At 37.9% G+C, this 12,054-nt stretch overlaps 2 protein-coding genes across 4 annotated transcripts; both read left to right on the forward strand.

Moving 5' to 3' along the window:
• Positions 1 to 1,075: 1,075 nt before the first annotated feature.
• Positions 1,076 to 5,985, forward strand: LOC127254651 (beta-galactosidase-like). Of its 3 annotated transcripts, XM_051279874.1 has the most exons (19): positions 1,079 to 1,687; positions 1,783 to 1,878; positions 2,071 to 2,183; positions 2,272 to 2,338; positions 2,418 to 2,510; positions 2,608 to 2,751; positions 2,833 to 2,921; positions 3,025 to 3,130; positions 3,207 to 3,294; positions 3,386 to 3,504; positions 3,596 to 3,760; positions 3,827 to 3,999; positions 4,089 to 4,198; positions 4,296 to 4,405; positions 4,498 to 4,608; positions 4,690 to 4,800; positions 4,881 to 5,086; positions 5,155 to 5,491; positions 5,590 to 5,985. In XM_051279874.1, exons 1-19 carry the CDS (start codon positions 1,526 to 1,528, stop codon positions 5,701 to 5,703), a joined length of 2,514 nt encoding a protein of 837 aa, XP_051135831.1. In that variant the 5' UTR covers positions 1,079 to 1,525; the 3' UTR covers positions 5,704 to 5,985. The 3 variants fall into 3 exon arrangements, with proteins under 3 accessions (XP_051135830.1, XP_051135831.1, XP_051135832.1); XM_051279873.1 differs by having other exon boundaries at positions 1,076 to 1,687; positions 3,596 to 3,999; XM_051279875.1 differs by lacking the exon at positions 1,079 to 1,687 and having other exon boundaries at positions 2,060 to 2,183.
• Positions 5,986 to 7,120: 1,135 nt separating this feature from the next.
• LOC127254220 (uncharacterized) lies at positions 7,121 to 10,217 on the forward strand. Its single transcript, XM_051279206.1, has 6 exons — positions 7,121 to 7,801; positions 8,621 to 8,673; positions 8,853 to 8,940; positions 9,032 to 9,130; positions 9,685 to 9,812; positions 9,908 to 10,217. The coding sequence occupies exons 1-6, from the start codon at positions 7,220 to 7,222 to the stop codon at positions 9,942 to 9,944; spliced, it is 987 nt and encodes a 328-aa protein (XP_051135163.1). The 5' UTR covers positions 7,121 to 7,219; the 3' UTR covers positions 9,945 to 10,217.
• Positions 10,218 to 12,054: the final 1,837 nt, after the last annotated feature.

The raw sequence follows: 12,054 nt of genomic DNA on the forward strand, positions 1-12,054 counted from the left end.
AAAGAAAATGAAAGAAATCTGAGTCCAACAGCTCTGGACATGTGTACAGTTATGTGTTTTCGTGTTCATATATATATATGTGCCTATCTGTCACCAAGATATGGATAACTCATCGATGAAAATGCCCATCTGTCCCAAAGATTTGGATAATTTTATTGATCATCATCATCATTATGCATGCATCATTTCGCGCTCAAAGATTTGTTATATATATATATTTATGTAAAAACTTTTTGGAATCATCTTGGGGTTTCAAGCATGCTTAAGTTGTAAGTAAGCATTTGGAATTTGGTGAGAGATGGTGATTTGCTAAATGGTTTATAATCTGTCATTCTTTTCGTTTGATGATCCATATGCTTGTCTCCTTCAAAAAGCAAAGGCTCCGTTTAATAAAATATAATAGTTAAATGAATAAACGATACAAAGAATAATAATGACGAATAAGACAAATTTAATTTTAGGGTTTGATGGAACATACTTATAGTTAAATGATTTAATGTGATTATATTTAATCTAGTACATTTGTATATGATTAGGAAAAACACATTAAATTTATTATTATTAAAATATTAGTATAAAATTTATTATTAAAACATTTGATTAAAACATATATTAATCACCGAAGATACCTTCACACGCGCTCCTCAATGACGTGAATCTGATTCACACTAATGATCGGCTATACTTGGAGCGTGTACGCCACGCTCTACGGTGCAAGCGGGCTTGAAACCCTTTAGACAAGCAGACTTCAACACTTCACAGGTCAAAGAATTCGACCGACAGTAAATATGTGATGTATAATTTGACTATAGTGAGACTTTAGTCTGTAGAGCATCTTTGTACATTTAACGCATTAATTATTACCCTCTCTCTCTCTCACTGCAAATAAATTAACGCGTTGAGGAACAGTGAAAAGAGCGAGAGAGAAGCAGCTTTCATGAACACCCAAACGTGCCTTTATTAATTATATTTTGCAATTTGTTTTTAGCAAAATGAGAGTAGCTTTTTCCATAAGAGAAACAAGACAGAGAAACCCTCCATTCTTTTTATTAAAAAGAATGCAATTTGGGGCTCGACATTCGGTGGGGGAATCGAAGCCCTCACAATTGGTCCCACTTTCACACTCAAGAAATCGAACCACCCAATTCCTCTCTTGCTCCCTTTTCAAACTCCCCAAATATTTTAAAGGGTTCTTCTCACTCTTCTTCTCACTCCCCCGTAATTTATCCATCATCAATTCGATTAGTAGTATAATAAATAAAAGGGAGGAGGAGAAGGGAAGCCAAGTCCTCACAGCTGGTGCCCTTCTTGTTTTCTTGGCATGTTTGCTCTCTAAAGTTTGGATCTTTTTTCAGTTCCCACTCTCTCTCTCATTCTAAGTGAAAGAAGAGTCGAATAAAGTGTGGAGGGGAATCTAAGTGTAGATATAGATTGCAGCATATTAGTGGGGAGGTGGGATAAGAAACGCCATTGGGCGATTCTAAAGTTCTTTACAGTTTTTTGAAGAGTATTTTTTGCAGCAGCAATGTACAATGGATTGTTGCTTGTGGTGGCCTTATTGTTCTTCAGCTGCTGGATTTCTTGCGGGGAAGGCTCTGTTACATACGATTCCAAGGCTATTTTAGTTAATGGGCAGAGGAAGATTCTTATTTCTGGATCCATTCATTACCCCAGGAGCACACCTGAGGTATGAAATCATTGTTTTCTTGGTTTCTTGAAGATTCTTAGTTTTTGAGAAATTTAAGGGATGTTGATATGTTTCTTGCATCTTGGTGTTGTTAGATGTGGCCAGATCTTATCCAGAAGGCAAAAGAAGGGGGCCTAGATGTCATCCAGACCTATGTTTTTTGGAATGGACATGAACCTGAGCCTGGGAAGGTCAGTTTGATGCCTGGAAATCTTTATTCTTTTTTTTCAAGATTTTGTTTGTAATTCAAGATTCATTCCAAGTCTATTTGAGTTTATTCTAGATGGAGCGTTATTGGAAAATTATAAAATTTGCATCATTTGTTGGGCTTTTTCCACATTTGTTGGCATATTTGGTAATATTCTTGGATAGTGCTTGTGCAGTATTATTTTGAAGATAGGTATGATTTGGTGAAGTTCATTAAGCTGGTGCAGAAAGCTGGGCTTTATGTGCATCTAAGAATTGGTCCTTATGCTTGTGCTGAATGGAATTTTGGGTAATAATATGTCAATGCACATTGATTGATGCTATTTGAAGTCTATTTAGTGTTGAAATTAGTAAGTTTTTATTGCTTTCGATTCCAGGGGTTTTCCGGTTTGGCTTAAGTATGTACCCGGGATTAGTTTCAGGACAAACAATGGCCCTTTCAAGGTTAGTTTCGAGCATATTTTTTACAGAGATTTTTCCCAAATCATTGTTTTTGTAACGCTTGAATTGCTTTGAACACAAGGCCGCCATGCGAAAATTCACGACCAAGATTGTGAGGATGATGAAAAATGAGAAGCTCTACGAAACTCAGGGCGGTCCGATCATATTATCTCAGGTTTTTTTTCCATGATTTATGTTGTCTTACAATCTATAGAATGGTTGTCGTTGGGGGGATTTGCTTATATGCCTCGAGTTCTGTTTTTGTGCGATAGGTTGAGAACGAGTATGGTCCGATGGAATATGAGATTGGTGCGCCTGCCCGAGCTTACACCGAATGGGCAGCAAAAATGGCGGTGGGGCTTGACACTGGTGTCCCGTGGGTCATGTGCAAGCAAGATGATGCTCCCGATCCTGTTGTAAGCTTTTCGTTTGTGTAAAATGTCGGTGTGTAATTCTAGTTGTCAAAAATTGAGTATCGTCGTGGTTCGTTCTTGCAGATTAATACCTGTAATGGCTTTTACTGTGACTATTTCTCTCCGAACAAGGCTTATAAACCGAAAATGTGGACTGAAGCATGGACTGGCTGGTATGTTCCAAACCCATTTTTTTTTCAATGTTTTTGCATCTTTCAATTTTCAAAGAAGCCATCTTCGATTCCTCTGGTATTTTATTAACTCATCTTTCGATAGGTTTACTGAGTTTGGAGGTCCGGTACCGTATCGACCAGCTGAAGATTTAGCATTCTCGGTCGCCAAGTTTATTCAAAAGGGAGGATCCTACATCAACTATTACATGGTAAACCGATTGTTTCCGAAATTCCCAAGTAAATGTAATTTGAAACAGAATTGTCTGAACCCCATTTTATCGACAGTTCCACGGAGGAACGAACTTTGGCAGGACTGCAGGTGGTCCGTTTATTGCAACAAGTTATGACTATGATGCACCTCTTGATGAATACGGTAAGCACACTGGACTAGTTTTCCTTCCCTTTCTTTTCATTTTTTTCATTTTTCTTTTGGTAGTGAAGTTTGCATTTTATTCGGCACATAGGATTACTCCGGCAGCCAAAATGGGGTCATTTGAAAGATTTGCATAGAGCAATCAAGCTATGCGAGCCGGCTCTCGTGTCTGGAGATTCTTCCGTTATGCCCCTTGGAAACTACCAAGAGGTTCGGCTTACTTACCTCTCTTGCATTGCTCATAATGAAAAGTGAAGCTGAATTTGAATCTTCCGGAGTTGCTGTTGTTATTACAATGTAGGCTCGTGTTTTCAAATCAAGGGATGGATCTTGTGCTGCTTTTCTCGCAAATTACAATCAGCATTCGTTTGCAAAGGTGCCGTTTGGGAATATGCATTATAACTTGCCTCCGTGGTCCATCAGCATCCTTCCCGACTGCAAGAACACCGTCTACAACACAGCTAGGGTAAGAAAAGATTTTCTTTTGTTTTGTAATGGATTCTTGACTTATCATTCGACTTTCCTTATGAAGATTGGCGCTCAAAGTGCGCAAATGAAGATGACAACTGTCGGGAGTGACTTCTCTTGGCAGTCGTACAATGAAGAGACAGCAGCAAACGATGATCATGCATTTATGACAGTTGGATTGGTCGAGCAGATTAATATCACCCGAGATCGTACCGACTATTTGTGGTACACAACAGAGTAAGTGTTACCGATGAATTTGACTCGGCCGTGCCTTTAACGTTTACCATATTTACGCCTTTTCTCTCCCTCCGGTTTCTATTATTTAGCGTTGAGATCGATCCTAGTGAAGGATTTATGAGAGGCGGGAGCTGGCCCGTTCTTACAGTGTTGTCCGCAGGACATGCCTTACATGTATTCATCAACGGGCAACTCTCTGGTAAGGAATCTGTATCTTATATAGCTTTCGAATAACTCACATTTGATGGAAAATTGACGCTAAATCCAAACTATTTGAAAATTTTTGTTTCTTGAAGGAACTGCATACGGAAGTTTAGAAAATCCTCGGCTTACATTCAGTGAAGGTGTTTATCTAAAGGCTGGTGTGAACCATATTGCACTTCTCAGCATCGCCGTTGGCCTCCCGGTTCGTCTTCTTTGCCTTGAATCATTATTCTTTAGTTTCACTTTGATCGTATTCGTAGAATTCACCTTTTATGTTTTTATACACGAGCTTAGAACGTCGGTCCGCATTTTGAAACATGGAATGCTGGTATTCTTGGCCCCGTTTCGCTCGGTGGCCTCAACGAGGGGAGACGGGACTTGACATGGCAAAAATGGTATTACAAGGTTAGTTCATGAAGGAGACATCCAAAAACTCGATTGCCTACTCTGTTCGTTTTTATCGATTTTCGACGCTATTCCCGACAGGTTGGTCTTAAAGGTGAGTCGCTGAGCCTTCATTCGCTGAGCGGAAGTTCTTCCGTAGAATGGGTTGAAGGATTGGACGTAAGCGAAAGGCAACCGTTGACATGGTACAAGGTGAGTGTACATCTTTTCTTGCTCGATCTCACATCTTGAACGGAAAATTCTAATCTGAGAAACGTCTGATCATTTCCCAGACGACGTTCAATGCTCCGGACGGAGACGAGCCTTTGGCCCTTGACATGAACACGATGAGCAAAGGCCAGATATGGATCAACGGGCACAGCGTCGGACGGTATTGGAATCAGTACAAAGCATCCGGCGGCTGCGGCGCGTGCGACTACGCCGGGTGGTTCAACGAGAAAAAATGCCTAAGAAATTGCGGCAAAGCCTCGCAAAGATGGTAACTTTGAATTTTGACGAACGTGTTCGATTCTGCGACGTCGGTAAATAACGTGTTCGAGCGTTCAGGTACCATGTTCCTCGCTCGTGGCTTTACCCGACCGGGAATCTGCTCGTCATTTTCGAAGAATGGGGAGGGAGTCCGTCCGGGATCTCCCTGGCGAAAAGAGAAGTCGACACCGTGTGCGCCGATATTTTCGAGTGGCAGCCGACGTTAGTGAATTGGGAGATGCAATCGTCCGGGAAAGTGAACAAACCGTTGCGCCCTAAGGCCCACCTCTCGTGCGGCTCGGGTCAGAAAATCTCGTCAATCAAATTCGCGAGCTTTGGAACTCCGGGGGGCGTCTGTGGCAGCTTCAGCCAGGGCGGGTGCCACGCTTTCCATTCTTACGACGTTTTTCAAAGGGTACGTACTCTTTTTATCGCAACATCGCTTTGCTTCATATATTTAGATATGTTGGAACCGTGTCTGAAAATGTTGGCATCTGATCGATGATTTTGCAGTATTGCGTGGGGCAACAGTCTTGCGCGGTGCCTATTACGCCGGAGATCTTTGGGGGCGATCCGTGTCCGAATGTCATGAAGAAACTATCGGTGGAAGCCGTCTGTAGTAAATAAAGATGTCCATTTTCGATTCTGTGTTTTGGAAGGTTCCGCTGCCAGTGAAGTTGCGCTGACAACACGCCGGCCAGTCGGATGCCGATTCTTACAACATATATATATATAGAGAGAGATTTTGTCGTCGACTCGACCTCGAGTCGCGATAAATAAGTTGGTGTAACGAGTCGTCACGAATTAGGATTTAGAAGAAGAAGATGATGATGATGAAGCAATCAGCTCAATTGTATCATTCATTCTGTAATCGGAATCTATGAAGTTATATATAATATATATATATATGAATGTATCGATAGGATCTTTCTTTACAAGGAACCTCAAAATTGTTCTATGGTGGACACATACTATGGTGTTGTTAGTTATGATTCTTGCCTTAGGGTAGGATACATGAAAACGAATCTATACCACATTGACGATTTTCAAAGTTGAGTATGATATTTTTATCTATATATATTTTTATATATTGTTGGCCTAAATGTACGGGTAACAAAATTAAACCCGATTCAAAAATTCGAACATGTTCGACTTGAAATTTTAGGTACGAATTTGGATATTTCGAGTTTGTAAAATATCGGGTAGACCCGAACTCGAGACGAAAAAAGTTCTTGTAGTGTTCGGGTCAAGCTATGAATTGATCTGATAATTCGAAATATAATTGTTTCGGATTTACCTAAAGTTATTTATTATTATTATTTTAATTTATAATATTTATATTATTTTAAACATATTTTTACTATTTTCTTATGTCCATTATTTTAGAAAAAAATAATAATATACTAATACTAAAATATAATTTTTACTATTATATATACAATTATTTTATACATAAAATCAAATATCAAAAATATTTTCATTAATTAATAAAATACTTAGATTGCATGAATATCATCTTCGGATATAATATTTAAATTTTCTATTATTCTAAAAATCTTTTAAAACTAAAATTATTTATTTTGATCTAAATAAATTTAATATTTAAAAAATCTATATCGCCGATGAATAAAACCTAGTTTGAGACCACACGTAAACATACGCTTACTCTTTTGGGCAGATTCGTGACGCAGACAAAATGGAGTCTCCACTTTGGTGCTTTGCCCACCGTTGGATCAAACGGATCGACGGCCAATAACATCCATCCTTGTTTCTATTGTTTTTTAAAATTAGGCAAATCGCACAAATAAAATTAGTATATCTAAATATCTGATCTACTCCAAAATCCAGTATAAACCCTAGTTAAGAATTAATTATTCAGACAAGTGATAAATTCCTTTTCATTTAATTCCAAAGATAAAAAGAGGAAAAAAACAAGAAAGCAACGGCATCCCATCCCATGCCATCCCATCATCATCTGACCAAGAAAGATTTAAATTTAATATAAAAATAAAATAAAATAATGGAAATACGGACAAGGAGAAATTCTGCAGAAACCCAAAATTGCAACTCGCAATCTGCTTTTTGTTCGTTTCCACCGAAATTAATCAACAAAACCCCCAGAAATTTAAAAGCTTTTCCTCCCATGGCTATGGCGGCCACACTCGATGCTCTTCTAATAACTCTCGATTTCGATGATTCATCATCATCGTCGCCTCTCCACATCACCATGCTCTCCTCTTTCACTCTCTTCCTTTTCGTCTCTCTCTCCATCTTCATCTTCACCGCCTACACAATCTTAAAAACCACCGTCAGAAAATGCGAAAGCCCCGGGAAAACCGAGTGTTTTCCTGCAAAATCAGCCGAGCAGAGGAAGCCCGAGCCCGATCCGGATCCGGCGAATCTGAGCCGTTCGTTGCTGCTGGAGATTCTTCCCTCGAATTCGGCCAAGTGGGAAGCTCTGTTCGGGAAAGGTGAGGAGTTCGAGGAGGATGGGGGTGAGAAAGGCGGGCCGGGCCAGGAGGGGAAGAGGAGGAAGAAGAAGCGGGGGAAGAAGAAGCGGGCCGGGCCGAATGAAGAGGATGACGTGGCGGCGGTGAAGGAGAAAGAAAGTGTGGTTTGCGTTTATCCTTTTACAAAATCTTGCAGTGCTACTCAGAGGAAGATTAAGCAACAGTATGATCAGCTTGTTAGGTCTCATGGATCGAATGGATTGACACTTGCTCAGGTTTTACCAGAGTTATTTATTTTTACTGTTTTCAATATATATATATATATTCCTATTGTTTCCATTGTTGCTGATTTGAAGTCTCATTGCTTGAGTTTGTTTGATCCTTTAGATGAGTGATTTTGTGCATTTGGATGAGTTTTTTTTGACAATGGACTTGGTATTTAGCTGGATAATTGATAAAAATGGCTTCTGATAAGGCTAACAATGGTTTCTGTATTGCCAAGTTTTGTGAATTCGGGGCCGATTTTAGTTCACTTGTTCGGCCTTTGATTTTCTTGTTTTCGAAATCTTTGCTGTTTAATATGGAAAATGGTTTGGATTAGAGATAGACATGGATGAGTAGGGAATCTGATGTTTGCTGAATGATCCTCAGGTTTGATGATAAGGGGAAATGTGTATTTTTTTCCGTCTAAAAACGAATGTAAGAAGTGATTTCGCCTACTAACTTGTGATATGTTTGAAGTTATTATCGAATATGTCAAACGACTCCACTTGAATTGAGTATTTTATCGAGCTTGAGGTTGAGCTCTACTTATTATGTTGTTATGATTGATTATCTTTTTGCATTCTTTCATTTTTTACGATCACTGAAGATTCTTGATGCCTCTGAGTTTTTTTTGTCCTTAATATCCATTTCCATCCTGACCGGCGTAATTTAAATCACCCATTCGTTATTTTAGTGTGATGTATGTTCTATGTGAGTCGGTAGAGATCTGGTTTTGGTATAAATATTGGATTTATTATTTTTTCTCTCATTTTTTTCGCTCCTCGTGTTGGTTGAGGCAATTTATGTTCAAATGATTACATTCATGGCAGATTGGACAATTCGTCAATTGCTTGGTCGAGGCAAGAAACGAACTGCAAAACAAGTATGTTTGTAACTATTTCTTTTATATGGCACACACATCCATAGCTCGATTCCAACTTACATTTCGACTATGGAAGCCACTTATTATTTGAGAAACTTGATTCTTAATATGTAAATCTTGAAATTTGGAGACAAATGTGGGTTAATTCATTTTCTTAACTTCCGCCACTTGATGCATAGGTCCGAGGTCATCAAACGGAGATTCACAATTACTAAGGCATTACTCTGTAAGGCGGACAGGTCGTCATTCGATCGCCTACGCCAACAGGTAACACCAAATTTCCTCAAAATTAATTATCTTACAATTTGTTGTATCATAGTGATTTTCATTACCAATTTTGTTATGTATATATGTATAGATATACAAACTAGAATTAGAACAAAAAAGGTTAGAAGAAGATGCCTTCGTATATAACTGGCTCCAAGACCAACTAAAGCTCTCTCCGGCATACAAGAAGGTAATTTTGTATCACATATTTTTTTAAATTAATTTTATTGTTAAGTACTGTATTACTCTTTCTATCATCTAAATTTGCGTTCACTCTTCTTTTTTGATTGCCATAAAAATGTTATCGTTTATTTTTTTAAGTAAAAAATAATACATATACATATATATATATATCTGTCATTTTGGTTTCGTTTTTACTATAAGAGACTATCAATTACAATGACCACATTAAACCCATGCCTCAAAATATGAGCATATTTTTATATGACAGCCGGCATATGACATTAGTTGTGAATTTTTTTTTTTCAATGTAAGAACAGATAGACGAGGTTTAAGTAAATTCAATCTCAAAAACTTCGAGGCCATTAACATTTTTGACAAAAATGTGGTGTGAGACATACAATTTCCATGTTTACGGCACTTAGAATAACAAAATCAATTTAAATTCCTCTGAACTGAAGTACAAGCATTTTAATTTTCTTTCCGGTCTAGAAGTTTAGATTAAATTGTGGGCTGAATTTTTTTTCTTTTCTTTTGTTTTTTGGGCATGTTCTCGACTTGAAGATGATAGAAATGGGTGCTTGTATTGAGGCAAAAGCCCAAGCAGGCGAACTTGTGGACACTATAGAACCTGAGTTTTCAGACATATCGTTTGAAGAGTTATTGGCAAAGGAGAAGAAAGACTCATTTTGGTTTGTTCCAACTTTTGAACAGCCGATCGAATTCTGCGCTAATTTTTCTTCAAATGTTGATTGATACTGAAACAAATCCTTTTAATTAAATGCAGGCAAAGACACGGGAAACTTAGATCGTGCTCGAGCTGAGAGACTTCTAACTTTTAGGTTAGTTTCGGAAATCAGAAGTTTACTAATAAAAGTTTGTACATCCCAAACCCAAAATCCCTTCAGAGTTGTCGAAATTTTACTGTTCAATTCCCGCCCGCCCTTATAGAGTTTCATCGATTTTCTTATGAAATCGTATGGATCGATTGATCAATCGTGGATAGCTATTACAACAGTTGTTTTGTTTTGAGGGCTAATCTATGGTGCTTAGAGGAAACACATGTTTTGTATATCCAAATTGTGGGTTTTTCTTCTTTTTTTTTTTTTTTACCTTCTTTTACTGATTTGATAATTAACAACACTGTTATTACATGATTTCATCATAAGTATGCTGGAGCAGTGAATGAAACCTGGTTATGATTCTTTGTTTGTATTTTTTGCAATGATCGGAACAGTAAGAGTCTGTTTGGTAGTTGTGTAGATTACGATTGGAATGAGATTTTGAAATCACTTTTTTTTTTTTTCTCTGAGAAACACTCCTTCATAAATAATATAGTCCAGATTTCTGGAAAACAAATTTGTATATTCAAATAATCTCTCAATTTTGTATGTTTTATGTTTATCTAAATTTCTTAACATTATTTTATTTTTATTCTCGTATACAATCAGAAGTTTATTCAAAATGCACTCGACGAACAGTGGTTCTGATTATATATTATAAAAAAAACATATCATATAACGAGTATGACTTACTCAAAGTACATTCAAGATGGCTTACATCTTATGAAATTTGATTTTCTGCCTTCTCTTGCATTCAATTATTTGCAATAGTTTTAACAATTTTATATGATATTTTGAACGGTGATGGATGGCGATACTTTGATCTAAATGAAAATTAAATTTGCAAAGCTCTACATGCAAGAACTAAAATAATTTGATAGTATAATATATTCTATGAAAGAAAAAAAAAAAGAATTTGTCGGCCAGATAATTTGGGAGACCAAACCAACATGCAAGAAAGAGTACCCTAACGTCCCACAGCCACAAAATTCTTATTCCTTATCATCATCCATTATCGATCATAGTACAAACTACTGCAGGCTCCATCTCATCTAAAGGTCAAGACCATGTTCAGTACTGCTGAGGATCAAGCAATAAGCGTCAATTGATCATACAAGTAACTAATGGCTGAAGCAGTAGCTTCTGCTGCAATGGAGCAGCTTACAAACACTGCAATAGAGCTTCTTCGGAGCCAAGTCGGGTTGCTGACGGGCGTCGAGCAGGAGGTCAGCAATCTCTCCGACGAGGTGATGAAAACCAGAAATATGTTGTACGAAGCAGAGAGGAAAGGATTCATGGATCAATCTGTCAAGAATTGGCTGATGAGGCTTGAAGATAGATGCTCTGAAATGGAGGATTTGTTGGATGAATGGAATTACATGAATCTCCTCAAACGAAAGATGGAGGAGCAGTTTTATAGTCGAAACCCTAAGGTATGCTTCTTGCCCCCATTTTCACCATGTCTCTAATTCAAGAATCTTTCTACACGTCATCGCATAGCCACCAACATAAAAAGGGTGAAATCAAATCTGGATCGAACTTTACGTGAAAAAGATCGATTTGGGCTTGCAATCACTGGCCAGATATGAGATATCTAATCCCTTTGGTGGATGGTTGCGAGATCAATTTAAGGCCAAACTCACATGTAATGAAGAAGAATCGGGCATTGAATGTATTGGGAAGACAACTCTAGCTCAACTGGTTTACAATGATAGACAAATTGAGGATTTGGATCTGTGTTTCAGATCCCTTCGATTTGGTAGGGATTGTGAAAGGGAGATCTTAACAGAATTAAAAGATTCAACCGATGGAAAATGATTTCTTGTTGTTCTTGATGATGTTTGGACAGAAGACTCTTTCAAGTGGGATCCCCTGAAAATTTGTCTGAATTCATGTGCAAGTGCAACAGTAGGTAGTAAAGTGTTGGTAACCACAAGAAATGAAAGAGTTGCAAAAGCCATGGGAACCAAAGAGATTGAGATTCATGATCTGGGATTTCTCTCTAATGATGATTGTTGGAAATTACTTAGCCACATTGCTTTTTTCGATAGGGACGAAAATGAATGTGGCAAGTTTGAAGAAATAGGTAAGC

This window comes from Andrographis paniculata, unplaced genomic scaffold (assembly GCF_009805555.1).
Source record: "Andrographis paniculata isolate CXL003 unplaced genomic scaffold, ASM980555v1 Contig52END, whole genome shotgun sequence".
In the NCBI taxonomy this organism is placed as follows: Eukaryota; Viridiplantae; Streptophyta; class Magnoliopsida; order Lamiales; family Acanthaceae; genus Andrographis; species Andrographis paniculata.